This window comes from Hippichthys cyanospilos, chromosome 10, assembly GCF_059441005.1.
Source record: "Hippichthys cyanospilos isolate Australia breed blue-spotted pipefish chromosome 10, RoL_Hcya_1.0, whole genome shotgun sequence".
In the NCBI taxonomy this organism is placed as follows: domain Eukaryota; kingdom Metazoa; phylum Chordata; class Actinopteri; order Syngnathiformes; family Syngnathidae; genus Hippichthys; species Hippichthys cyanospilos.
This window is the reverse complement of record NC_142378.1, coordinates 8,427,435-8,454,843: the sequence shown is the minus strand read 5'-3', so window position 1 is coordinate 8,454,843 and position 27,409 is coordinate 8,427,435. Positions and strand designations below refer to the sequence as shown.

The following is a 27,409-nucleotide window of genomic DNA, read 5'->3' as shown; positions in this document are numbered from 1 at the left end:
CATGACGCAATTAGTCACACGGCAGTTGGAGGTTTTGCTCCACAATTTTTTTTCTTTTTTATTTACAACGGCATAAAACCATAAACAACACAAACTCCACTGAGATAACAACTTGGCTAAAATCTCGCTCAGAAGGAAGCAAAGTGGGACAACCAAAATGAGACAACATTAACATTTTCAATTTCAACTGAAGACATAGTGGCAGAGTCTACAACTAGAAATAGTTGCACTTGGCAACTGAAACAAAAGCACTCATAGAAAACTTTTCAACAAAATAGTTGTGCAATCACCCCTTCGTTAGCTCACGTCGCACTGACGTAAGATGTCAACGTGTCCTCTTCCCGTCTTCAGTGTACTGCAGCCTGCATCATCGCGCAGACAACAAAAGCTCATAACCGCAAGATCATTACAAAGGCCATTCCCTCATCTCTTCTGCTAACTGTTACTGTTTACAAACAGGAACGGCGGCTTCTTAAGTGCTTGTTTTTCGCTCTGTGGACGAGTGACAGTTCAACATCGGAGTTTTGCTCACATGGCCACTGATTCGTTAGATTGTATTTTGCACCTTTTTTAAGTGTCAATAATTTACAGGAGGAATTTGTTATACATAAATGGCCCAGTCCTTGCCCTCTTAAAAACTTAAAAGAGGAAATGATTAATCGGCAACTAATTGGTGAATCGTTTGGATACATATTTCAACTAAAATTGCCCAAGGGCTCAGAACGTCAGCTTCTGTGCTCGATGAATGATTTTCAATTTCTATAGCCCTCCATGAACTGATAAGTATTGTTGCATCAAAATGAAAACATAAGTAATTGAATCACAATTGTGTCAATTTGAATTCAAATAATTGAGATGATCGAAATAATCATCAGTTGCGGCCCTTACTGAACTCCCATGTTCATGTTTTTTCTTACAGGCAGCTTGGCGGAGCAGCGGTTAGCACGTCTGCCTCACAGTTTGGGGACCCGAGTTCAAATCCACCTGCATGTTCTCCCCAACCCACATAGCTTCCTCCCACACTCCAAAAACATACAAGGCAGGTGTGTTGGACATGGTAAATTGTTCTTAAGTGTGATCGGGTACGTAAATGTTTGTTTGTGTCCTGCAATTGGCTGTCAACCAATTCAGAGTGTCCCTCGCCTGCTGCCTGAAGTCAGCTGGGATAGGCACCAGCAAGCCTGCGACCCTTGTGAGAATAAGCGGCTCCAGAAAATGGATGGATGAATGGATGTTTTTTTTTGGGCTTTGTGAAGTGAGATTATTGGTGTTAAAAAAAAAAAAAAAAAAGTTGACTGCTGCAGTTTGTCTATAGTGACTCATCCACTGATGCAGTTCAAATGAAATGGAATGATGCAATCAGCTGCTCTAGATCATTTTACTCTTTACACATTAACACCTCTATACGCATATAAGTAATGATCATGAGGGGAAAAGGAGTTGCACCTTTTACACAGTGAATCTTTTTTTCAAGAAGTCATCTCCTTCAACTCGACCCAGTCCTGTTTATTTTTTAAAGGTGACATTCAATCAGATGCTAAAGTAGCAAGTTGACCTTCTGGACATCAAGCACTCACGACCAATTCCTTCTTGTCCTTTTTGACTTCGCCTTCTCCTTCGCCTTCGCTCGTGTCGCCCAAGTCCCGTGGGCGTTTGCGGGTGCGAGCGCCGGCCTTGTTTACGGGCACGGAGTCCATGCCAAGGACCCGGTGGATCTGACGGAAGGCGAGCAGCCGTAGCGCGTGCTGGAGTAGAGGCAACAGAGTCGTCAGTTTTGCTTGTGGATGATAAGCATTTTACGATTGAGATTTTTAGAGTTTACCTGCGCGCTGGCGGTGACGTCCTCCCTGTCTTGAACATTCATGCCCTCCAAAGCGTCTGTCGGCTGTTTCTCGCAGGGGTCCAACAACCCTGACCCATCTACGAAAATGTGGCTCATACAGTCAGCTGTCCAATTGAATTAAGGACCATTTCATTAATGCAAAATACGCATTTGCAAAACTACTAATTCAATATTTGTAGTACCAGGCAAAAGTTTGGAAACACCTTCACATTCCAAACCTCCCTAACACGGCAGTGAATGCATTAAGTGTCCTTACACAAAAGTGGCAAATTAAGTCAGTTATGCAGTGAAAGTAATGCATTTATTCTTTGATACATGCCAGTTATGTATCGTGTTCCCTCGCCATTTTACACGTTTTTCCTCAAAATACCGTCTCTTAAAAACGGCGCCTTCTCGATATCCTTCAGTCACATTCTGTAGATGTTGAATGACAAGCAGTGATTTAGTTTAACCAAATGTGGCTCCGGGGCCATGTGTTACAGACCCTTGGTTTAGCCGTGATAGGTGGAAAACTCAATTACACAAGTACAGTGTAATTGTGCTGCAAACACAAATGAATAAATACAGTTGAGCTAACAAGAAGAAAACCCAATTATAGCAAGGGACCACTGTACCTGCCAGCAGGATTCCTGTGGCCATACACTCCAGCACCCTGCGCAAGGCTTCTCCTGGACTGAGCGGGCCAGTCGCACTGCTGATGACTTTCTCCACCAGCAGCTCCATTGCCTGAACAAAATAGGTTTCATATCACCTCTGCATATTTTTTGTTTACATTAAGAACCAAGAAGGCTTTCACTGGACTGTTTTCATGTTGACTTATATATAATTGTCAAAATCAATGAGCAAAATCAAGTTAATCTGCATTTATTTTGTCACAGTTGGATCAAGAACTAAAGTGCCTATAAATTGTACTCCGGCATTCTGGCAAAGAGACAAGAGGCTGTGATGCCACAAGTTAACCAGGATTTTACATTTTGAAAGAGATAAAATAAACAGTAAAAAAACATAACTAAAGTACCCACTCACCCAGCTTGGAACCTTCCCCCAGACGGGCACCCGCTGACATAAATCTCTTAAGACTCGAATGATAATGACACAGGACTGCAGTCCATTGGCACGAGCCTTCAGATGAAACATTCATAGAGGTGTGATCATCGTATTGGCCAAAAACACTAACATTGCATGCAAAACTCTCACCTGGAACCATTTGGCATGACGGAGTGCGGCCAAGTGTTCCAAACACGTTTTCTTATTCAGGAGATCAGGTGGGTCACTCTCAGCAACATCTTAAAGAGACAATACACATCAATTCATTAATTCGATCAAAAAGTAAGCCATGTATAGCCTTGATACACAAAGTGCGTGAGGAATAAAAGACGGACCGGAACTTCTACAATGCCTTGCGCATGTCTTTTCGGGTGAAACAAACAAATGCACTAAGGCCCGACTGATTTGAATTCTTTTGAGCTGATTTATTCAGGCCGGCCCTAAAATGTACCAAAAAAAAAAGTTGTCAAACATTTTCAAAGAAAGCAGTGGGTAACTCAAGGGCCAATGTGAAGGTATTAGTGACATCTAGCGGTCAAAATGCATATCACCTTGAAAGCCATTCCCAATATGTGTTGCCTTTACATCCAGCGGATGCTAAATATTTGGTGAAGCTTGCAGCATGATGAGGAAAATGATAAACACACACACACACGCTTTCTAAAAGATAGTTATGAACAGCAAGAACACTTCAATTTGCACTTTTCCCTAATGGAGCCCCTCATGTCCAACACACGGGCCCTTTATATATGACTTATGCACGGATCAAATTGTTTTTGACCCAGAACCACACATTGTGTGAATATAGCAGCTGATGCCTGGGCGACATTAAATTTTCAATTACGGATTGGTATTTTCAAATAACTTTTGATCTTGGCTTCCCTCTTCTTTTTAGTCATTTGATCTGCTGCATTACAAGGGAAGCCAACATCAGCTATTTTTGCCTCTTTGAGAAACATGAAAAAATTGCCTTTTTTCGCCCTGAAAACTTTGTGTTTGCGTGTCTTCCAAATATTCTCTTCGATCTTTAAACAAAGGCACCACCTCTGATTTTATGAACAATTTGAAAGGAAACTAGAGCAACAATTTCAATGTTTGATCCACCTGTGCTTTCCATGCTTTGCCAATTTATATTTTAGCTTCTTGAGCAAGGATCCTTCCATCCATTCATACCATCATGCAAGACAAAAATAAAAAATCGGGGAAATCAATGAACAGAACAATAGATAACAAACACGGTTGTATTATTGTGTGTTCTTACACAAATCCTATTGAATATGGTCTGCTTGGTTTCATTCATTTCCCCATTCTTAGTGCATTCTAAGGTTGAATCAAGATGACCCCGATAATGGTTCAAAAAGGGACTGTGAATTTGACCCACCTTTTTGAGAATCATTTGTACATAATTTAACTTCTTAGTTTCTTTTCAGTGTTATTCGTTTCACACAAGTTTTTGGGTGAAATGATCAACCAAGTTAGGTCAAATGAATAACCCAATAAAACAACCTTTTTTTGGGGGGGTTATTTTTTGCACTCTAAAAACAGTTGGGTTAAAAATAATGGGTCAAAAGAGGACCAAACCAATATTTGGGTGAATTTGAACTTTTGAGGTTGTTTTGCACACAAAAAAAAAAGTCATTTATTACAAGACAACCCGAAAAATTGAGTTGTTTTGTATAAAAAAGTTGGGTCAAATTGACCCAAAATTTGGGTCATCCCTTTCTGACCCAAATGTTTTAGGAGTTTGGGTTACTTGTTTCACACAACTTTTTGGGTGAAACGAATAACCCGGAAAGATGGACAAATGGACCCAAAGGGCAGTTGGTCCTGATTTGACTCAGTTTTAGGTTACTTCAAGACTCAAAAAACATGAAATGTGAACGTGAGTACACTCTAAAAACAGTCAGGTTCAAAATAACCCAGTTTGGGGCAAAAATTGGCCACTCTACTACTTTGAGCTGTTTGACCCAATTAATGGGTTGATTTGTCCAAGAAGAACCAATATTTTGTGTTGATGTGTTCATACAAAACGACCAATGTTTTGGATCATTTAGTGCAAAACAACCCATAAATTTGCGTTAAACTGAATCAAGAAGTGGATTGATCCTTTTAGTCCCAGGTTGGGTTATTTTCAACTCAACTGTTTTAAGAATTACAAGATTACATCTAGATCAGCGGACACAGAATTACATGATCAGCAAAACAAAATAAACAACTGTAGCCATGGAATATTTCACTAGCATGCTTTCTCAATTGAAAACATGCCAATAAATGCACATTATATGGAATAGGAGTGCTTGCACCAGAATCATTTTGGCGTTTCACGACAACGCTGGGTGGGCTGGGCAACAAAAGCAGGATTCCTTCACTCATATCCGAAACATGGTGATTGAATAAAAACAGATACGTGTGAGGAAAACACTCAAGCTCCCATATCGCTAGAATCGCAACATTGTGACATTTGGAGGAAAATGATTGGCATCAAGAAGTCTCCCCAAAACTCAGCTTATGAGCATGTTGAAAATTAGGGATGGGACGAGATAAAGATCAAATGAGATCTCGCACGTGTAGAATGCCACGAGATTTCTTGTCACTGCATTGGATGAGGTAACATTTTATTGGGCTGGTTTTTTTTTTTGTTTTTCCCCCAAGGGGAATTTGAAGTTGTTCCCTACAACGTGTTGCAACAACGGCTGATTTGATTGAGTGTTGACTTCCCATATATCAATCACAAATTTAGAGTACTAAAAAAAACTCCGTTATGCTGAAATTTTTATGTATGAGGCATGTTGCCAGCATTTAGCACGTCCAGCATAAATTAGCCGCAGGCAAGCATGTCGACTGCTCATAAGGCTGGCGACAAAGTTGACTCAAAATGTGTTCAATGGTTCTGACGTCACTCTGTATCATTGATTCAAATTTATGGGTAGAGATGTCTAAAATCTAATAGTTTATATTTGATGTGAAGAAAATGTTGATTTCTCAAAAATATATACACAGTTGGTCATTTATAATTAAATGGAAATGTGTTATTTGATCTTTCGATTTATATTTGGTTTTCATGAAGCACGAAAACGACCTAGCTGAAAAATGACCCAAACTCTCCTTTCTGGTTTACATACAATCGCGCACTAGATTGTAAATTTTTATCTGCTTTGTAAAAAAAAAAAAAAAAAATTGGAAAAAAAAATTGAAAACTGGAACATTTATACAGTAATAGGCATTATTTTATATTTCAAAGTTTGAAAGAAAAAAAAAAAAGCTAATCTCATTCTCGTGAGACATCTTTTCTCATGGGATTTGTGTCTCGTCCCATCCCCAGTGGTAATGTAACGACTGCTAATAACATGGACACAAGTATTCGGCCACTTACAGGCACTTTTATAACATCCAATCTAGATTTGGTGGCCACTTTACAGCTTTTGTCACATTTTGGAATGTGGTAGTGGGATGGTATAAAAGGCCTGAATACAATGTGGCCCGATACATTGTCCATTTAAAAGTACATACCCCCCCAAACAGTGTGCATCAACCGTGATTCTCACTGTTTCATGATCTTGTTTATTGTTAGCGTATCTGGGTTGCTGAGATGGCATATCATACACCCTCGTGGCACAGAAAGGTCGGAGAGCCCGGCTTTTGATTCTAATATTGTAAAAATAAATCAATAAGATAAAAAGATTGGGAGGGAGGGCTTCGTGCGGCTGTAAGAAAAAAAGGAGGGATGAAAATATTAGGACAAATTAGTATGAGCTTTTTTTTTTTTTTTTTTAACGGGTTTAAAACAAAGTTTGAGTGTAAATCACATCCAATCCATCTGAAATTGAAGCCGGGGTAGGGGTTGGGTTGGGTAGGAGTGTGTGGGGTGGGGGGGGTCGGTATACTGTGAGTGTATTAGACACAGTGCCAACATGTGCTTCTCTGCTACAGCAAGCTTTGGCTTCTCTAACCTTTCTCAGCCGCTTTTCCTGCTGCCTGCATGTCCGTCTCAGCAGCAGGGTCGTCCCTCACGAGCGGCGAGGTGAGAGAAACGGTCACCTGCATTACGGGCTCCTTGCTCGATATTATGACGACGCTGGCCTCCTCGGGGTGAGCCTGCACCTCATACTGATCTTCAGAAAATGTCTGCCGGTTAAAAGGACACTTAGAATTACTCACTACAGAGGAGGTGGGGTACATATGTGAGGGCAATGAGCCTTAAAAGGCAATTCTTATCTTTTTTTTTCTTTGATAGGCTACTGAAAATACAGTTCTCTTGACAATATATTGACATCACTAATATTTAGGGGAGGAACGTGAACAGCTGATGAAACCCCGTATCTCGCTCTGTAGGATTCAGGTGTCATAACCAGGCAGTGCATCTAAAGATCAGTGGATTAAACAGTACATTCACAGCAGGAGGAGCAAGCCTAATTCAGCATGTCATAACTTTCAAGTTGTCTCCTTCCGGCTTTGTCTTCTGATGGACTGGGGTTTCTCTCTAACAGGTGGCTCAATTTGTAGACGCCATCAAATGCTTATTGAGAGCATTAAAATGGATGTTGACTTTTCAAGCTGTCAATGGCAGAGAATAAAAGAATAAATGCTGTCCAAAATGTGTGAGATAAATGCCACTATGGGATATGAGAGAAACCCAGGAAAGTTAATCACAATCAAAATGTGTTTCCCGCAATGTAAAACGCGTTTTGCTGCTGATGATATAACCTGCAAAATACAATGTGTAAATTCAAAACAGCCTGCAAAATGCTCGTGGTACACATAAGCAAATGTTCTACTTTGTCAGGATTCATGCAGAGGTGTTCATATGAAATGTGAATGTTAAAAGTGTTTTGTCATGCATGGGGGAGATTTTCTTACCGCCAGTTCTTTAGGCAACTGCTTAGCAATGTTCTTGAGTAAGGAGATGGTGGGTTTTTTAGAGGTGAGCAGGATGAGTTGAATATTGGTGTCTCCTCGAAGTAACAGGCCTTTGGCAAGGATGCCCACCCGCATCACACCCCTTAACAGCCGAGCTGCGTTCGCAGGGCTACCAAGAAAAGCATAGAGGCAAAAACTCAATAAATTAAAGGTCATTTGGATTCCTATTATTTACTACTTTTAGTTTGTTGACGTAATATTGTTGATGAACTTTTAAGTAATTCATCTCTATGCATCTGAAAACACATTTTTTTTTATTTATCCAAGTTCCTTCGAGGAAGGCAACCCCTAATCTAAACTTTCTGTTTACTATTTTATTTGTGAAATATAAATTATGCAGTAAAATATAATGGCAGTTGCTCAGGGTTCAGGTAACAACCAATCGCAGCTCAGCCTGCGAATGATACAACTAAATGCAGGGGGAAAACAAGGAGAGACGTGATTGGTAACTTCGAGCCGAGATGCCATTTTTAGTGGTTTTTGCGGCTTAATTCATATGCCACAGATGCAATATTCTTCAAAATGTGTTAAGACGAGTGGGGGCTCCGAGAAGATACTGTTGCAACAAACATTTTGGGGATGACTTCCAAGTTAATAATTTGCTGAGACAGTTTAATCGTCATCATCCTCGTCGTGGACCCTATAATCTAAAAACGTATCCAAATTTGTACCTTTTTAGGTCTCCGCTCTCAATGGCAGCAGTTGCTATATTTTTCTCAAGCAGATTGTCAGATACCATCTTCAGCGCTCGCTCAGAGTGAGAGACGATCCTCTGAACAGCCTGCAACTCTTCCTCTCCTGGGTAAATGGAGGCGTGTTTGGCCATCACGAGGCGGTTGTCGGGTGAGTCTGGCCGCCGCACACACGACTTACACAAAAGGGTGAAAACACACATTAATCGACTACAAAAAAAAGGGGGATAGAGGACACTTTGGGTGAAAGAGAGATCTGCATTAGCAAAACTCACCAGCAGAGGGGGCACTGGCATACCGGGGCGGCTCATCAGAGGTGGGGGAGCCATCCTTCTCTGCTCCCCCCAGTACATTTGCTCGTCCTCCATTCTTCTCCAGTACATGTCCTCGTCATATCGCCTGCACAAGTGCGAAGGAATGTGAGAACAGTTCTTTTACACAAACAATTATAAACATGTTTTTGAGATCGAATGAGTTGAAGATTCTTAGCTTATTATAACAAGAGGGGACCTCGCAGTAAGTCCAATTGAGACATCAGTATTCAAAAATCAATTATTTTTAAAACCCATCCCGACCTTCTCTCAATTTGCCAGCGCTGCTCATCATCTTGCTGTCTCTTCAGCACCATCTTCTGCTTCTTTAGTTTGATCTCCTGCAGCTTTCTGGCTCGGTTGCTAGGCTTGATTTCCACTGGGAACTCCGGGTTCACCTTCCTCTGTGGAAAGAGCAAGTAGACCATTAAAGACATGTCAGGAAATTATTAGAAAATACGATAACTCATTTACCTTGTACTGAAGTCTGTGCCTTCTTCCTTTCAGGTGCATGTCTTTAGCATTGGGGTCATTGAAGCTGCAATCGCACAACTTACAGTGGAACCGAATTATTTTGCCATCACTGTTACGCACCTGAAACAATGACTGCTGGTCATTTACTGCACAAAATAAATTGCAACCTCTTGAAAGCCAAGATATCGTTGGTTTTCTCGGCTCACCTTCTCCACATAATCATGCCCGACTGGCTGGATGTCCCCCTGGCCTTCAATTTTGTTGCAATCCTCGTCTAGTTCTTGTGGCATGGTTTGCTCTATTTTCACGGCAGCCGCCACAGGGGGCGCTGATATCACAGTTGCAGGAGTGCTGGCTGGCTTGGCTGTAAAACAGTGTGACAACAAATGAAGCCTCCTGATACTTTGCGGGTCAAACTAACCAATTTCAAAGTGCAATACAGTCTCATACCTTCTGTTGCTAACTATTGTCCTTTATTTGAAGAGTATCACTTGATCAATTCAGTATCTAATTCAATATTGTTATTGTATCCTAAAAGTTATATTGGGACACCTCTAAGAGGATGGAATCAGGGCTGTATTGCTTCAGCCCTACGAAGGAAAAGCCTTGTGGAAAAGTAATCCAGTAAAATTGGAAATGCTTGCAAAAATGAGGTATTAACTACACCTTCAAAAAAATAAATAAATAAAAAATCGGCTTAAATAATTTTACCAGAGAAAGAAGCGTATTCAAATAACAATTTGAATAACAAAGACTCATACCGAATGTCAAATGACTTCATAACTTACAAGTGACAGCTGTTTTGGAAGAAACAAGTTTCTTGACTGTTGTGACTGTTTTGTTTGCCGTGTTTACAGCCGGTTTGGGTGCAGCAGTGGAGGTTGAAGTGGTGGCGACTGAGGTCACGTTGGTGGTGGAGGCCAGGCTTTTGCCAGCCGTTAACGTTGTGACGACCGGTGCAGAGTTCACCAACACTGGCTCAGTGGAAGGGATGGGCTTGCCCAGCTTGGTGTGCAGTTTTACCACCTTTACAAAGAAAGAAAAAGATTAAACTGTTATTTATTTCTATTTATTGCCTTGAGGATAGTTGCACAGATGGGAGATGCGCCGCGAATAAAACATAACGGTAAAGCATGTTGACTGACTTACTACTAATCTGAAAGAACAATAAACACTCAGACAATTGCACAGCTCCGCTAACCTTCTGGTGTTTGGCGCCGCGGATATGCGCAGCATAGGCATCAACTCCAGTGCAGGACACGTCACACAGCTCGCATCGAAACTGAGTCTGAACTCCTCTGGGCCCATTGGTAGCTCCCACCGGACCGCCGTTCTTTAAAGCAGCTTCTTTTTTCTTATGCTTCTGACCCTCAAGGTGCTCCCGATATGTCTGAGTCAATCAGATCACATGGTCAAAGAAAAGAGCAAAAGATCATCAATGAAAAATGCATACTGAATCCCCAATCATATACAGGCAAAGTACCCACAATAGTTGAAATCTGTGATAAAAAGCAGTGGTTTCTCAAGCTTATATTGTTGTCGTCAAAGTATTGCGTCAAAAAATTGTGTTACGAATGGCAATGCATGGCCATATGAAACCACAAAATAAAAGCGTCACTTTAATAGTTTAGCTCGTTGTAATTTATAACAAAAATGGCTGGAGTACACAAGTTGCTTTATGTTCCAATGTATTTGTTCTTAAATTGAAAAGAAAAATGTCCTGTTTTTGTCGCCTACAGCCAACATATGTATATGCAGTCGGACGGGGGCATTCAATTTGTTTTAAGTCACACGAAAAAACAAAATAAAAAGACAATACCATTTTTTAAATACCATTAGTTCTGTTCCACCCCTCCCACAGATTTAAACATAATGAAAAACACTTACTTGAACATTCAAATAAAAACTATATGTAACTGCAAGCATTTAAAGTTTGAAAATAATCACACATATTGTAGCTTCTGTATGTTAGCTACTGCATGTGGCTTTACGAGGCGGCCCCTGGTGGCGTGTTACGTGATATCTAGGAGCTAGAAGTATGCAAGTTGGCTCAAGCTATGACATAACTGGAGCACTCCTTTCCCACATAATGTAAAAGAGCATAAGGAACTTTCGCAATAAAGCACAAATGTCCATGAGACAAATAAATACTCTCTACAGAAAAAAAATGTGATAGTGTGAACAGTGATAAAGTAGGAGAATACTGTATATTTGTTGATGATGAAGCCCCTAAACAATTAAAATACATTCAAATCCAACCTTAGCCAAAAAAGTAACATTTGAGCACCTCACCTGAGGCCCTGCACAGCTTATTCTGCAAATGTCACAGTAATGAAGCTGGGGCTGCTTGGCAGGCCCTCTGGGCTTCTGCAGCTTATTCTGGTGAAAGGTAGGCTTTTTGTAGGCACTCCCCACTGAGCTGGTCACCATGTTGCTGCCGGGATTGCTCCAGGAAGCGCTTGTCAGTTGCTTGGAGGGCTGCGCTTTTTGTGGCTGATGGGATGAGGACAGCTGCTGTTGCTGCTGCTGCTGCGGCTGGTGCTGCTGCTGCTGCTGCTGCTGCTGCTGCTGCTGAGGCTGGGACAAAGTCTGCTGAGCAGACTGGTAATAGGGGGTGGCGGATGTGCAGGTGTAGCCGGTTGAATCATAGTTAGAGTAACTGAGGCCTGAAGGGATGCAAGAAGCCCAAGTATGAATTTCAACAGGCACGAGATGAATTTCCATTTCACCAGAAGCTCATTTTGGATGTGGCTCTCATATGACCTTATTAAATTGTACAGGAGTCACTCATGTCACCACTGCTACTATTACTGTTTTACTACAGCTGAGTTTGATTTTATGATATTGATCATTTTTGTGGATAGAAAACCCCTAAAAGATTGTGTTTACCAAGAATGTACATCATAATCAATACAACAATTATCTAGAATTTTCAGGAATAAACAGTCTTGTATTAACTACTGTAGCCGAAATTGCCTGAACAGAAAATAACTTTGATAATCACCTTGTAGAATGTAATGTAGGCCTAGTAAGGGGATGCCTTACTTATTAAGCTATTTTCAGCAATAAAAAGTTAATATTTTGTGTACAAATAATGTAAATATAAAACGTTTTTTTCCAGGTATACCTGATTCCTAAAAAAAAAAAAACCACATTTTACAACCTATCAACTGAAAATGACATCAGATGCGCTGAGGGATCACGTACTGATCACAGCTCAGCTTGCAGATGTTACATGACAAAACCAAGAAAATAGGTGAGCTGTGATTGGCTCTAAGCAACTGTGATGCCATTTTTAGTTGAAACCAAAAGGTAAAATGTGTTTTTTAAAGATTTATTGCACATAAAACATGAGATTACCAAATTATTTAAGAGAAATTATTGACTTTTTACTGCTGAAAGTGGCAAAAAATTAAGGTATTAGAGTATGTAAACTTGAAAGTACAACAAATATTTTTAAAAAGTGAGACATTAGAATTTTAAACATATTTTTATATGTATCAAGACCGTGAATTTATTGATGGTGAATAATGCTAAAGCAATTGTGACAAAATGGAGTGCGCTTCTCAGCTGAGACCAAACGCTGCACTGTTAATTTAGACTTATATAGTTCACAACCACAGTTATTCATGAATTACAACCAATGACGTAAGGCGAGCTGAGTTTTTGAAGAAAATGTAAAAAATGTATCAAACCTTTTCATTTTATCTGATGAGTGTTGTCTCTTACCTGAGTAGGAGGTGGCTGAAGCGGTGGAGCCAAGAGTGTAGGATGAAATGGGTGTTTGCGGTTGCTGTGTACTGCTGGACACCGGGTAGATGTTGTAGCTGGTGGACACGGAGCTGCACGGCGTCACTGACTTCAGCGTTGTTACCTGCCTTTGGGGAGGAGGCGGGTGGCTGTACACAGTGGTGGGAGCTGGAGTGTAAGCACTCTTTACTCCGACTGAAAGAGTAAAGGGGGCAGTGAGAAGGGCGACGGGACATTGGATAGGGAAGGCAGGTCTTCCGGGACAGTTGTCAGCGGTTTTGACAAGGTGAGCTTTTAAGTGCAAGTATCATGTGACCAGGCATGAGCCGATAAATGTCATGGTTATATATCGTAATTTTGAAAGTCACAGTTATTTAAAACTGCCCAAATCTGACAAAACCGGTATTTTTTTTTTTCCTTAACCCTCCCGCGTCATCTGCCTTACAGGAATTTTGCTGTCTGCAGCGGGACCCTTCTTTCGATGTGACTCATATTCTTTGGATGCCCCAGCCAATCACGTCTCCTTCCTGGTTTGTTGTCTTCAGTACCACTGTAAGTTAGCTACTGCAGCTAACTACCTCGGCTAACGTGGCTAACATGCTTATGCTACTTTTACGGATATCGCTTGAGGTAGGACACAAGCAGTCTAACGAGCTAAAGTGTGGGTCAAGAAAGCGAACCCTCGTTGACTTGAAATGACAGAATCTATATTGTACCATCAATTAATACACAGTACTTGAACGATTGATTTGAAATAAACTACTGTCATTCAAAGGTAGTTAATTTCACGTCAATAATTTTTCTAAATTGTGCATATATATATATATATATATATATATATATATATATATATATATATATATATATATATATATATATATATTTTTTTTTTTTTTTTTTTGGGGGGGGTATTGTTGTGTATGTAAATGTTTGTTATTGTAACAAGCTTGTTCATCTTAAAAACATTATAGTAAATAAATTGTTTGCAATTATTTGATTGATAATTGTTGGTGTGCTTAATATTAAGTCAAAGAATTTCAAAATGGCCCTTGAACCCTTGAATTTTTCCTTGTATGACCCCCGAAGAAAAAGTTTGGACACACTAGATATAAACTCATAGTAATCTTTTCAGCAACATGAACAACAATGAAATGTAGTCCTGCACATTATAAACATGAATTTGAAATTGATCTAAATAAGCTTAATCAAATGTAGAAATGTCTCACCAGTCTGGTAGTAGTTGTCAGTAGTACTCCTCTGCGCTGAAGCAATACTTGTTTGGTAGTACTGTTTATTGTCATAGGTGGTCACAACAGCAGGACGGGCATAGTTGTAGTTGTCCTGCTATAAATAACATATCATTATCAGGGCAACACTTCAGAACAAATGACTTTGTATATACTTTGAGATGTTCATGATCAAATTCAAGTACAGCGGTGTTCCAAATAGGGCCTAGAGAACATTATTTCTATAGCGTGTCAACTAGCTGTGAAGAATAATAAACATCTGCAGTGGTCTACTTTCCAATACATTTGTAAGTGACGCCATCTTAGAAGTACTGTAACTGTAAAACGTTTTTTTTTTTTTTTTTTTTACATAACATTCAAATGTATTGCCACTGAATCTTCAAATTTAAAATACCATACTCTCAAAATGTTTAGTAAAAAAAAGTTTACAACCATAAACTAGATACAAAAAAAACATTAGAATGAAGTGAGCAACTCTGATGCCAGAGCACCAATTTGCCATAGAAGATATTTCAAACAGATGTTATAATTGTTTTATATTTAATCTCAAATAATTGAGCATTTCCCTCCTAAATATTATTAAACGGCAGCTATTAATTTAACATTTTACGGTGCTTAGTTATACTGTTCGCCTATAATAGGTTATTAGGCTCCCATAGGTCATTGGGTCAACTGACCCCCGTTAGCCCCAGTTTTAGAACACAGTGGCTTTAGATAGCAATTAACTAAAAACGTGCACATTTGGGCATTTTGTCACTAAATTTCAAGATAACCTATAGAAAGTATGAGACTTTATGTCAGTTGTAAGTGATATAAAGGGAAGCCACAAAGCAATGCAGGAAACGACACGGATAATGGAGAGCTCACCGTGTCTGAGTAAACCTGATACGTTTGTGGTGTGGTGGTGGGATGCGAGGCTGCTGGGGGGTCCGGTGGCCTGTAGGTGTAGTCTGGAGGGGGCTGGTGGCTCTGATAGCTGATGTAAGAAGCACTAACAACAGGCTGAGCTGCCTGCACTGTAGCCGGAGAATAAGAAGCGGTCACGACATGAGGCGCAGCAGGAGCCTGCTGGACACTGTAGGTGGCCGTCGAGGGATGCGAGTAGGCCGGGGGAGGCTGGGTACTGAGAAAAATATATGGGTCGGAACATTTTGCAAGAGCAACCTGAAAACTTTGCAATACTTTATTTTTCCAGTCATTAATTCTAATTTCTACAATACTTGTATTCATTGGGTTTGTGAGCCTTCCTGGATGGACTATGAGAGAACTGGGAAGTTATGAGTACATTTTAAAGGAGAGAGTAAAGAGTAAATAAAAACGCTTGTAAACGCAACGTTTAAAATCTGAAGAAGTACAGCAATTAAAGCGCTGATAACAAATGGTGCAACCTCATTTATTTTGGGAAATTGCGTGACTGACTGAGCCGAACTGACTTCATGTTAATGCCTTTTCATCAGCACAAATAACATAAATCCAACTGCTGTCGTACTGTTTATTTATCTTAATCGCGATCGTTATTATTCCAAGTGGTTCAACCTCAGGTGAAGTCAGGTCACATTCAGGGAATTTAGCCACTCGCCTACTTCTTTTAAGTCACCAAGTGACTTTATCAGCTCCACTCCGTACTTGGCAGCTTTTCAACATTGACATTTAAACAAGTTAGCACGCGACTGCTTGATGGCAAACAGGAAGACAACATGAACTCGGCTAGCTAACGCAATTTAGCTTAGCAGCTAATGGTAGCTTGTTTCAGCAGAGCGGCGCTGTTAGAAACGTTAACAATCAATTCGAACCACGACAACGATCTATTAGAATGACTCTAAGGTTAGACTTAGGCACACCGTTTGAATTACCTGTACTGGGGACCGGCGGCATGCGTGAAGCCAAAATAATTGCTTGCAGCCATCTTGGCTTCTCCGGTACTGTACAGTGCACAATGATGCCAGCCGTCAAAGAGTCACCGAAGGACTGAAAAACAAGACAGTTCACCCCCTCAGACTTCTGTGTAACGTAAAACGACAACAATGTTTCTACTTTTGTTGTTTTGTTTCTACCATATTACATATATATTTATACCGTATTTCACCGTGTTTCATTTTTCACGATAAAAATGACATAGTATATCTGTCTATTGTAAATGTAATATTTAAATGTAATACCATATTTCCAGGAAGTCACTGTTGTTGCAGTTGTCCATTCGTTTCAGTGCAAACTCCCCGAAAGTAAACAAAATGTGCGTTTTTTTTTTTAATTGTACAACAATAAAGGGAGGGGGGGGGGCATAAAAAATTATTCACAAAACATCCTGCAAACAATTACTCCCAGAAAAGACACAAGATAGAAAACACCTTATGTTTTAAAACAACCAACCAAAAAAAAAAAAAAAACAAGTGTGCTGTTGACTTATTATTTTCATTTTCCAGACTGGCGACCAGTTTAGGGTGCGTTTCTTGCTTAGTCAGATTGGATGGATGGATGGATGGATGGATGGATGGATGGATGGATGGATGGATGGATGGATGGATGAGCAGACTTTGCAGTCAGCTGCATTTGACCAGAGCGGATCTGATTGGCTGAGTGCATTGGAAGCAAGGATCTTGAATAATGAATGTGTGCGTGCAAGAGGGGATTTGAGAGTTGGGGCAGTGGGTGTGAAAAAGACATGGGTGGGAGGAGAGAAAGGGATGCTGTTGCCAGGGAACACTGGTGACATCGAGAAGCACTGACAACAGCAGCAGGATTATTACAGAGATCATTGCTTCGTGTCCCCAAGTTGCTGCAGGATTAAAAGAAAAAGCTTTTCCCAATGCAGAATTTAGATGTAGTCCATAAACACAAGGAAAAGGGAATAATTGGACCCAGTATTGAGAGAAGTGAGAAGATCATGATGCCACAGCCTGACTGAAGAAATTTGGTGCAGACATCAGGACTAAGAGGCAGCCTTTCGACTCGCTCCTCACGGCCAGTCTTTTCCCAACAAAGGTGGACAGAGGAGTAGGAAAGTGGACGAGGAGTTGAGAGGGGGAGGGGGTGTTCCAGCACAGAGGTACCCCCTGTCCTCAAGCACCTGCTGCTGGCTAGCAACTGACATTGAGGACACTGTCTGTGTGTCTGTGCATGAGTGAATGTGCATGTGAAGTAGGGGAAGAGGAGACATATGCATTTGTGTCGGATTGGAAGATCGACTAAAATTTCTGCTCTTGAGAGGGAAGAGAAGGTCATATATACATACGCACACGAGGACAAACAGACAATCTGAAGAATTAGAAGATCTCCAGCATCTTATGTGAGTATAGTCACTGTCATCATGCCAGATGCTGAGCTGACCTCATAAGAAATCCAACTCTTCTGGGTCACCCTCAAAATGCAATGGGGCCATTTTGATGGAAGAGATCATTCTGTGCTGTAGCTTCACATTTTGGAGATTCATAGTCTACTCCCAGTCATATTTTAATATTTGGAAGATATAGGCCAATTCTTTGGCACGTCATCTTATTTTAGGAATTTAAGCCATCTTGTTCTCACTGCAGTTCACTTTCTCCTGGGAAGAAATCATCACAATAAAATGCATATGCATTTTTTACCATAGCAGGTTCAATTTTGATTTATATCATACATACATGACTTTTGGACAAATCCTTTTCTCGTTTGCTAACATAAGTGTATTAATACAATGATGTGTTCTTTGCTAAGATTCGAACCCTCAAATATTATTGAAGGGCTTTTATTCAAAAACATGTTCATTGTTGAGGCTTTAATTCTCAGTCATGAGAGGTGTTTCTAATATTTTGGTTACCATATTGTGCAATGGAAAAGCATACTAGTAGTATTAGACAAGGATGTGTACCTAATGCTGCGTCTCCAGCTATAAAATACTACAAATAGCTTAATCCAGTTCAATGGAATGATTCATCAATCCGTTTTCTATATCAGTGGTTGTCAACATTTTTTTCAATAATGTACCCCTTGTGAAATATTTCATCAGCAAAGTACCCTCTAACCAGCACAAAGCATTTTGGAGTTTAAAACAATGGTGTGGATTTGATAAATCCATGTCGGATTTATTCAACTTGCTGAACTACAACTTATAACTACAACGTATTTTCATCGGCAACTAGATAAGAAGATTGTGTAACATTCTCTGTTTTAATTTTGGCTTTGGAACAACATTTATAGTGGTATCTCTTGCCGTTCTTTTTTTTTTTGCAGCAACTGTTGTTTTGTTGTGAATGAAAATGTGCATCATTATAAAACTTAAGATAAAAGCATGCAACGTTCAAATGAGCCACTTAAATACAATTTAGAATTAAGGTCACCCATGTTCTAATTAATTTGCTCTTAATTTGAAAAAAAAAAGTACTGTTCCTGTCACGATATGAAAAAATAAGATTTGCAGATACCTGCAGAAAACCCTTTAAAATCTCACCTTCACATACCCACTTAGGGCTACTTGTACCCCCTTTTGAAAGCTGCTGTTCTATATCACGTCCTCATAAGGGTTTCAGGGGAGCTGTAGCCCATTCCAAGTGACTTTGTGGCAGAGACAGGCTATACTTGATTGGTCAACATTCAATCAGAGACAAACAACCATTCACACTCACATTACCACATAGCGGCAATTTAGAGTCTTTATTTCCCTGCCATGTATATTTTTAACTCAATCACTGCCAATGATGGCTACAGACATCATGTCCATTCAAGGCTGGCAGTGAAAATGTATTGATAGCTATATTAGTCAAAAATCCATTTTAACTGAGCTGGCAGTGGCTGAGTACAGAAAACCGACACAAGCAAGGGAGACCATACTCTTCACAGGACTAAGTTTTGAACCTATTACATACATTGCAAAACATATTAGTTACACTGAGCAAATGTGTAAAATTGTTTTATTGACTTCACTAAACATGTCGGTGTATAGAAGATAAAATATGCTATAACAGACTAGGGAATAGGATTAGAAAGCAGTGTGACAGAAATAATCGTGCATGTCATTCTAAACAACGACCTCTTGATTTCCACCCAGGAGGAGGAAATTCGCACAATATCTGACTTGAGCCACAAAATGGGCTTCATCACATGCTTCTCACATGTGCTCCAGTGGGCAGGGGTATAGAACAATGTGACCCACAGTGTTTTCAACTCCTAAATGTCACCATAAAGTGTAAAAATCACTGGATTTAATCCAGTCACAAAAGCAAAGCGTTTCCTTTTCCATTTATACATTACTTCAATGGAGCAACGGAGTTGACCAGTTCATTTTCTCTTGTGTTTGAAATTGATGATTTTATAAACATGTGTCTGCTCTTATTTTTAGGCCCCTGCTCTCCTTGCTGAGGGATGGGCACCACAGAGGCGACTCTCAGAATGGAGAACATGGAAGTGAAAGACGAGTGGCAGGATGAAGACTTCCCCAGGTGAGAATTCGCTCACTCCTTCTGTAATGTGCATGTTGTATTCTTGAACTGTAATCACTGTAATTCTACTTTAACTATAAAGTTCTACACATTATGATCGGGCATTCCAGCATAGCCTCAATGGCTATTTCATTGATTATACTTGCATAAAATGCAATGACTCAAGCATGTTTTTAAAAATGTGTTTCAAAATGATTAACAGAATATTGTCAGGAGCTCTTTCAATAATGCATTCAAATTCTTTTTTTTTGTTTGTTTTTTTAAACTGTGACCTTAGGTTGTGTGTAAAGTGCATAACTTCCTTGCGTTGCTCACCTCATAATTACTTGTAAAAGTAATCAAAGTAAAGATTTTCTTTGTTTGGAATGACAGGTCTACTACAGAATGAGCTTATCAACAAAATTCATTGCGTATGTCTAAGGATACAAGGTTATGCATGGATTTATGTGTATTTAATGATGACTTCAGTGTTACTTATATACAACTGCTGTAAAGGGTTAGTGTTCATTAAGGTAAAAAGTTCAAATAATCTGCAAATATCAATCATTTGGCCAATTATTTCTGGTCAATGTTTGAAGGGCCATAATCGTCTGTTTAATCGGTCGAGTTCTAGTATTGACTGAAAACTTACGAGACTGACTCAGGAAAGGATGGAAGGAAAGACCACCTTTCAAAGATGTTGTATCATATCTCTGCCCCCTGCTGGCAAATATGGTTACAACCATGTTGTCTTGACAAAACGTTTCCTCTTGCTTTGCTTTAATTTAAGTTTGCTTTAATACAGCCAGTGAAATCAAAAACATATTTGGATGCAGTTTTCTTGATTAACCATATCTATATTTCTTTCTGAGCTTCACGGGTGCTCTTCATAAACAACAATCATAAAAAAAAAAAAAATCCAGGCAAATAGGAATATGTAAAAGTAATCAGGAATAATGACGTCGTCATTATCTTTACATGTTTTACACAGCTCTTAATTATGCAAGTACACTTAATAATGGGATCATACATAGATGTAAGATCAGCGGACCGTAAAGGAGGACAAATGTAATAACACAGAGCGCTCCTCCTTCCTGTCTCAAGCAGAGAGCAGGTGTGACACTTTGTGAATGGTCTGGGGGATGGTCATGTGACTCAGCAGCAGTCACCGATCCAAAACACAACATCACCATTGCTGAAATGGTGTCAGGTTTTAGTGGTGGAGAGAAAGACAAGGAGGAAAAAGCTGCAGCAGAAGCTCTGTTAAAGTGGCCTCTGAGAAATGCTCCGTGCGAAACTAATGAAGGAAAGACAGGGGAGGAAAAAGAACAAGATAGAGGTGCATGCGTGTCGCCCAAAATACTGATTTGACCACATTTTTGTAAGGTAAGCATAATTTATACTCATATTGGTGGTTGAAATGTAAGAAAAGGAATGCTCTTGCTTTTGAGGAAAAATGCCATGTTATTCTGTATTGTATTTTATAAAAAAAAAAAAAAAAAGCTTGGCTTGAGCTCCTTGAGCTCACCATTCTCCTGCAGAGGGGATGATGAAGCATACGCAAGAATGCAGCACATGCGGAGATGTGCGGAGACCACCTCAGCTGCGAAAACACACTGCAGCACAGCTCCTTGCATCACTAATGTTCATATTTAGCATTGGCTCTGGTGATGTGTAGAAGTGATGAAATGGTCCAGGTGGTTCTGCATTCTCACAGAACACACAAACAGAATTTTTGGCTGTACCTCATTTTTTTCCCCCTCCCATCACCCACATCTTCTGTCCTCCCTTTTCCTTTTCCTCCTCCTCCGCCGCATGTTGCCAGGCAGCCTTGTAATCTTCGTCTGTCCCTGGAGAGAAGTTAATCATCATCCTCTTCTTTGCACTCCCATTTTCAGTGTTAATATGGATTAGTGGCAAAACTATTGTTTTAGATGGTCCACTGGACATCATATTAATTGGAATAATCCAACATGTTTTTGTGTGGGGTTATTATTGTATGCTCTCATAGGCAGTGGATGTATTTGCTCATTGGCCACACCGTTAATGCTAATGCACTATCACCAATTCTGCTTTAACCAAGCTATTAATACTCAGTTTTAATTGACATCATGAGACGAATCATTATTTCTGCCCAGGTGGTTGTTTTGATTGCTATATGTCACCAGGTGAAATGAAAACCTATTCAATTTGCGTGGCTCCACTGTTCTAAGAATAATAATAAATTTACAGTCGTATCGACGTCTCGCGTTGCACACGAGACATGTGGTGCATTCAAATGCATTCGAACAATTTATACAGTTTTTTGTTGTTGTAATTGTTACCTATTATCTATTATCCATTCATCTATTTTCTATAGAGGCTAGCGTTGCTACAAATGTTTTTTTCTTTGAAGATGGGAATTGGCGAGAAGTATATGTAGCACACAAAAAGATAAAAATATGAGAAATATGTTTCGGTATGATACAGTGCAACTTTATTCCAGTAAAACTTGCCACATATGCTAGTGGCTATATTAATAACTTAGTCTTAGTATCTCTCTGACAGTTACAAAAAAAACTGAAAATAGTTCATGTATGTATAGATACATGTATATTGAAAGGGGAAATCAAGTCAAAAAGGGCTTGACAGTGATATGTTTTGTGCGACCCAAATAGTCTAAACATTATCTATCGCAGATGTTGCCACTTGCTGTAAACTGAAAATGACATCACAATTGCTCAGGGCTCAGTAAATGACCAATCGCAGCTCACCTGTTTATTTAGTCTGGTCATGTGACATTCACAAGCCAAGCCATGGTTAATTTAAACTCTACAATAACAATTTTTATTAAAAAATATGTTTAGCGTAGCTGCACAATACATATTATTTTTATTAAGAAAATGTTTGGGATGCCTTCCATTTTAATATTGCTATGTTGCATTTTGTACTTATCAATTACATGACCGGTCTGTTGTTTGTCTCTCAGACTTTTACCAGAGTACGGAGACATGGACTCCTCTTGTGGCCTCACAGATAACAGAACCTGTAAGACAAGCCATTGCTTGCTCATTGTTTGCTCATTTTTCGAAAACTCACATCATCTCCCCTCTTTGCTTCATAGCTCCTCCCAACTCCCTAAATGTGAGCCCACCTGGAGGAGACGCAGGCGTGTCGTCCTCGCGCCGTACACGCCGTACGTTGGTTGCCCCGGAGATGAATCTTTCCCTGGATAAAAGCGAGGGATCTCTGCTGTCCGATGACTTTTTGGATACACCTGACGACTTGGACATCAATGTGGATGATATCGACACACCAGATGAGACAGACTCACTGGAGTTTATCACCAATGGCAATGACCTGGAGTGGGAAGGTAGGAGGAGCAACTATAAAAAAAAAAAAAAAAAACCATCATGTCAAGAAAATCTTAGTTATATTTGTAAATGCAAACATATAATAAAGCTCTTCCTCTTGAACTTATTAGATTGTGTAACGAGTGTATGGGTTTCCTCTGTGTTGTGCCTTAAATTTATAAACACTAAAACGCATGACTGTGTCAATTCCAGATGACACTCCAGTGGCCTCGGCCAAAGCAGGTCCGACTGGCGCTACGGGAGACTTGGACGAGGAGGGCAACGCCAACAACGGACGCCTGTGGAGGACGGTGATCATTGGAGAACAGGAGCACAGAATTGACATGCAGATCATCCGACCTTATCAGAAAGTCATCACACATGGAGGTGAGTGACAATGAATCATCTGTGTATGTATTTTCATTGCAAATGCCTGAATAGAATAATATCCAAACTTTCTTCTCAGGTTATTTCGGGGAAGGTTTGAATGCCATCATTGTCTTCTCTGCATGCTACCTGCCTGACAGCAGCATCCCGGAATACCACTATATCATGGAAAACCTCTTCCTGTGAGTTTAAGCTCATGACATTGTGTATGTACTGTGTTATGATTGTCAATGCCAAACAGGAATCTCCTGCTCCATCAGGTATGTGGTGAGCAGTCTGGAGATGCTCGTAGCTGAGGACTACCTGATCATTTACATGAATGGAGCCACACCAAGGAGTAAGATGCCTGGAATTAGCTGGCTCAAGAAATGCTACCAGATGATAGACAGAAGGTGGGAATCAGAGTGTGAAATATTAACTTATGTGGCTACTGGAAGAAGGCAAATAAAAATATGCAGTTTAATTGATGCCAAAGTTGAAATTGTAATAATTAAGGCCTCTGAGTATAATACAAAAAATATTGCACAGTCTCCTCATTACACTGTTATTTGCTTTGATGAAGACTGAATAAAGTTTATGTCAATTCCAGCAAAAGAGTAAGACGTTTGAAATAATTGTTTTCTGTTTTTTATACTAGGTTGAGGAAGAATTTAAAGTCTTTGGTCATTGCTCATCCTTCTTGGTTCATCCGCACTGTACTGGCTATTTCCAGACCCTTTATCAGGTGAGACCTTCATACTAGCTAGTAAAGGCTAAAAGTTAAAGCCCTCCAATTTTTTCCCGTTATATGTGTACTGTAGTCCCACTAGTCTAAACACCCTACTCTGATTAATATGACTTTTGTAATATACAGTACGAATTGAGCAGCAAAGGCTGCCTGTTTTTATCTATCTCAGAGGGCAGCCGTTATGATGCCATTTTAGCCCAACAGCAATTTTACAGATTTTAATTTTACAGATTAATTAAGATTCCAAAATGTAAATATTAGTCAGAATACCATGTTTGGACTAGCATCAAAAATTATATCCAATTAATCACAGCAATGAGCACTTCCTCACAGGGTTACATACTTTCATTTTTGACAAAAATGTTCCGCTCCAAATTTCATTGTCAAATACAATCTGACAAAAACAATTTAGGATAATAAACGCCAAAGAAAGAAAATGTGGAATTCCCGACTTTTAACAGGAGAAAAGACTATCGTTGCTCATCTACCTATTTTTGTTTTCAGACTAACAAAATGCTAATGAATTAAGTGAGATCATGTTCAAACCATACTGGTAAAACTATTAAGATTGTAGTCATTTTCCACTATTGCATTGACTGTGTGGTTCTCTTGCTGTCATTTGCAGTGTGAAGTTCATGAATAAGATCCAGTATGTTCACAGCCTTGATGAACTGGCCCAAATGGTTCCGATGGAGCACGTACATGTACCGGAGTGTGTCATTCAGTAAGTTTTTCTCATCTCTTTGTGGAGAAAATGAACCGTAGTTCTGACCTCCAAATTGCAAGTAATTGCAGCTTTCAATTATTATCTTTTATTAGTTTGTAATTATTGAAAACATACTTGCAAAAGAACGGGATGAAACATTATTATTAATTGCAGGTTTGACGAGGAAAGGATTAAAGCCAGAAGAGAAAGGTGAGGTTTTACTCATAATTCATTGTCTCTGACTTATTTCTTCATGCAAACTCTAGTCTTTATTCAGCTCATATTTCATGTTTGTAGGATGGAACAAGAGCAGAAGCGGCAGGTGGAGCAACAGTCCGTTCCACAGGAAACAGTCAATAAAAAGTCATCAGAGAGGTATAGGCCAAATTGTTGCATACTACTGAAACTTTGACGCACGTTGAAACATCCTCACTGAATAATTCCTCCCTTTCCAGGCCAAAGTCAACGATTGTCGAGCAAGGATTATGAAAAGGGAAGAACTCTGATTCAATAGGTACTATGACCTGTTATTAAATAATCTTACATTTAATACATCAATATTGTTTCGTGCTTTAGGCATGGACATAATAGCCAACTGCAGGGGCGGAGCTAAATGGTGGCCAGGGGTGGCAATGACCATCACTCGTCACTTTTTTTTTTTACATGTATATAGTATTCTCAGTCCCTTGATACTCTGCCACAATTTATTTATATGAACCATTTTTTGCTATCAGCATAAGAGCCTGAAAAAAAAGAGCTTTTTCAAATAAGTGCATTTCTGTTTAAATCACACATTTATTCTTTTGATGCAGTGTGCCACGTGGAGCATCTACATGGAAGATTCAAATACAACATATGCTTCCTTGTGTACTCATCTTTTTTCAATCACAGTGCCGTGGCAAACGCAACATCCCATTTCTCTCTCTTTTGATGAGAGAGTTCATTCACAAATGTAACATTTGTAAAGAAGCTTGTTGTTCAGTTGGACTTAAATGGTGGATCTTTGCACTTTAATGTTGGATAATTTGCCCGACATGGGTCACTAGAAGCCTAACAAAAGGATTTTCTCTTCTTTGAAATAGTTAAACTGCACAAATGAAGGAATGGGGGTTCTGTTTATCATCGTTCCAAACAGGAAGATGTGAAAGTAAAACCAGATGGATAGAGGAAAGGTTGGATCTCGAGTGTTTCAGATGTAAATACTGCAATGCCTTGTCATTGATGTTGCTCCATACTGTTATATCATAAAGCTTTCCATTTTGCTGACCTGGGAAATGAGAATGCCCATGATGCACTGACGAGGTCATTCTGTACTTTAACACCTTACTATGTGCCTCTAGTTCTTGATTTTAAAATGCCTGATTTTTATAGGAGAACTCTATTACCATGCAATTGTTACTTGTAATCATTACCTCCTTTTAAACAAAAACAATAATTCACACCAGAGAATGCCACTCTGGCAAACCAAGACGAAACAATGGTTTGCATAATCCTGCTAAAATGCAAACAAAAATAATTGAAAAGACAACACAAGCCCTTCCTTTTACTTTCACTGTATTATTAAACCAGACATGTCAACGGATGTTAGCCAAAAGAGGCTAATCCTGTTATCAAAACAATTAGTCAGTACTCATTTTTTACAGCATGTTTTTGATCATACAAATCGATTCAATATAAAATATATTATTAGTTTGGATATAGGTTAGTTTTGCTTATGTTTGTCTGTTGTATTTTACAGTATGTATATTTTGCACTAGTGATCACATTCACATTTTGCATGTTTTTATTTTTTTAATCACAAACTAAAACATCCAATGCATTGAAGCAGATTCTAAGAGAAATACACACCAACAAATACTGTATTTCTGATTATTTTTTCCGAGCTGTTCAACACATAAATTATATTGTTATAGATGTTTTCCTTTTTTCTTTTTGCGCTCCCTCTCTCTTGTCTTCCAGCATTTTTGGTAGCATGAGAACAAAATGCCGTAAATTATTTTTCTATTGAATCTGCATCATTGTAGTGCTATCACACAATTAGAATTGTGTGGCTTGTTTAGCGTAAAAATTCAGAGATGGCCTCCAAAATGTATTTTGTTTTATTATTGAGAAATTGTGCATGAGAGGCCATGAAATTTGAATTCTTGATAACATTCGAGAGACACCCAGAAATATTTTATCAATCCTGATGGTCTGGTATTTTTTTCAGTTGAGTGCCCCATATTGAAGACGTTGATAAAAATGATGGAACATGAATTAGTCATACAGACTTATCACATGTAGCCAAATTCTGTGCTATGTTATCTCTATGCCATGTTGACTCACATGAACTTACCAACATAAATTTCTTTTGAACATAAAAGCACAATAGTCACACAGATGCTGGCTACTTTTTGCTATTTTGATTGCTATACGAGCTGTTTTTGTTCATATTTGGATGATTAGATCTGCTTTGTGAATACATGTGAATAAATAGTCCTTCCCTGAAACAATGTGGTCTTTTGCTTGTAGCTGCACTTCATCTTGATAATATGACAGTCCAGAGTGAAATTTATTCAGCGAATATATCAGAAAATATACCAG

At 39.3% G+C, this 27,409-nt stretch overlaps 2 protein-coding genes across 5 annotated transcripts; one reads left to right on the top strand and one right to left on the bottom strand.

The window, feature by feature from the left end:
* Nucleotides 1–25: 25 nt before the first annotated feature.
* zfr2 (zinc finger RNA binding protein 2) lies at nt 26–16,222 on the bottom strand. Of its 2 annotated transcripts, none has more exons than XM_088424997.1 (19): nt 16,135–16,222; nt 15,149–15,404; nt 14,261–14,378; nt 13,014–13,229; nt 11,577–11,950; nt 10,486–10,674; nt 10,073–10,310; nt 9,491–9,648; nt 9,285–9,404; nt 9,075–9,214; nt 8,775–8,898; nt 8,479–8,675; nt 7,748–7,916; nt 6,841–7,015; nt 3,041–3,129; nt 2,870–2,965; nt 2,458–2,569; nt 1,823–1,920; nt 26–1,745 (listed from the first exon to the last, which is right to left on the bottom strand). In XM_088424997.1, exons 1-19 carry the CDS (start codon nt 16,185–16,187, stop codon nt 1,566–1,568), a joined length of 3,102 nt encoding a protein of 1,033 aa, XP_088281123.1. In that variant the 5' UTR covers nt 16,188–16,222; the 3' UTR covers nt 26–1,565. The 2 variants fall into 2 exon arrangements, with proteins under 2 accessions (XP_088281123.1, XP_088281124.1); XM_088424998.1 differs by having other exon boundaries at nt 14,261–14,375.
* Nucleotides 16,223–16,981: 759 nt separating this feature from the next.
* On the top strand, nt 16,982–27,318 carry atcaya (ATCAY kinesin light chain interacting caytaxin a). 3 transcript variants are annotated; one of them, XM_088425003.1, is made up of 13 exons: nt 16,982–17,567; nt 19,596–19,695; nt 22,643–22,701; nt 22,778–23,026; nt 23,220–23,393; nt 23,473–23,575; nt 23,654–23,785; nt 24,031–24,117; nt 24,746–24,844; nt 25,001–25,036; nt 25,124–25,201; nt 25,282–25,340; nt 25,909–27,318. In XM_088425003.1, the coding sequence occupies exons 2-12, from the start codon at nt 19,619–19,621 to the stop codon at nt 25,313–25,315; spliced, it is 1,128 nt and encodes a 375-aa protein (XP_088281129.1). In that variant the 5' UTR covers nt 16,982–17,567; nt 19,596–19,618; the 3' UTR covers nt 25,316–25,340; nt 25,909–27,318. The 3 variants fall into 3 exon arrangements, with proteins under 3 accessions (XP_088281129.1, XP_088281128.1, XP_088281130.1); XM_088425002.1 differs by having other exon boundaries at nt 25,639–27,318; XM_088425004.1 differs by lacking the exons at nt 16,982–17,567; nt 19,596–19,695 and adding an exon at nt 20,832–21,060 and having other exon boundaries at nt 25,639–27,318.
* Nucleotides 27,319–27,409: the final 91 nt, after the last annotated feature.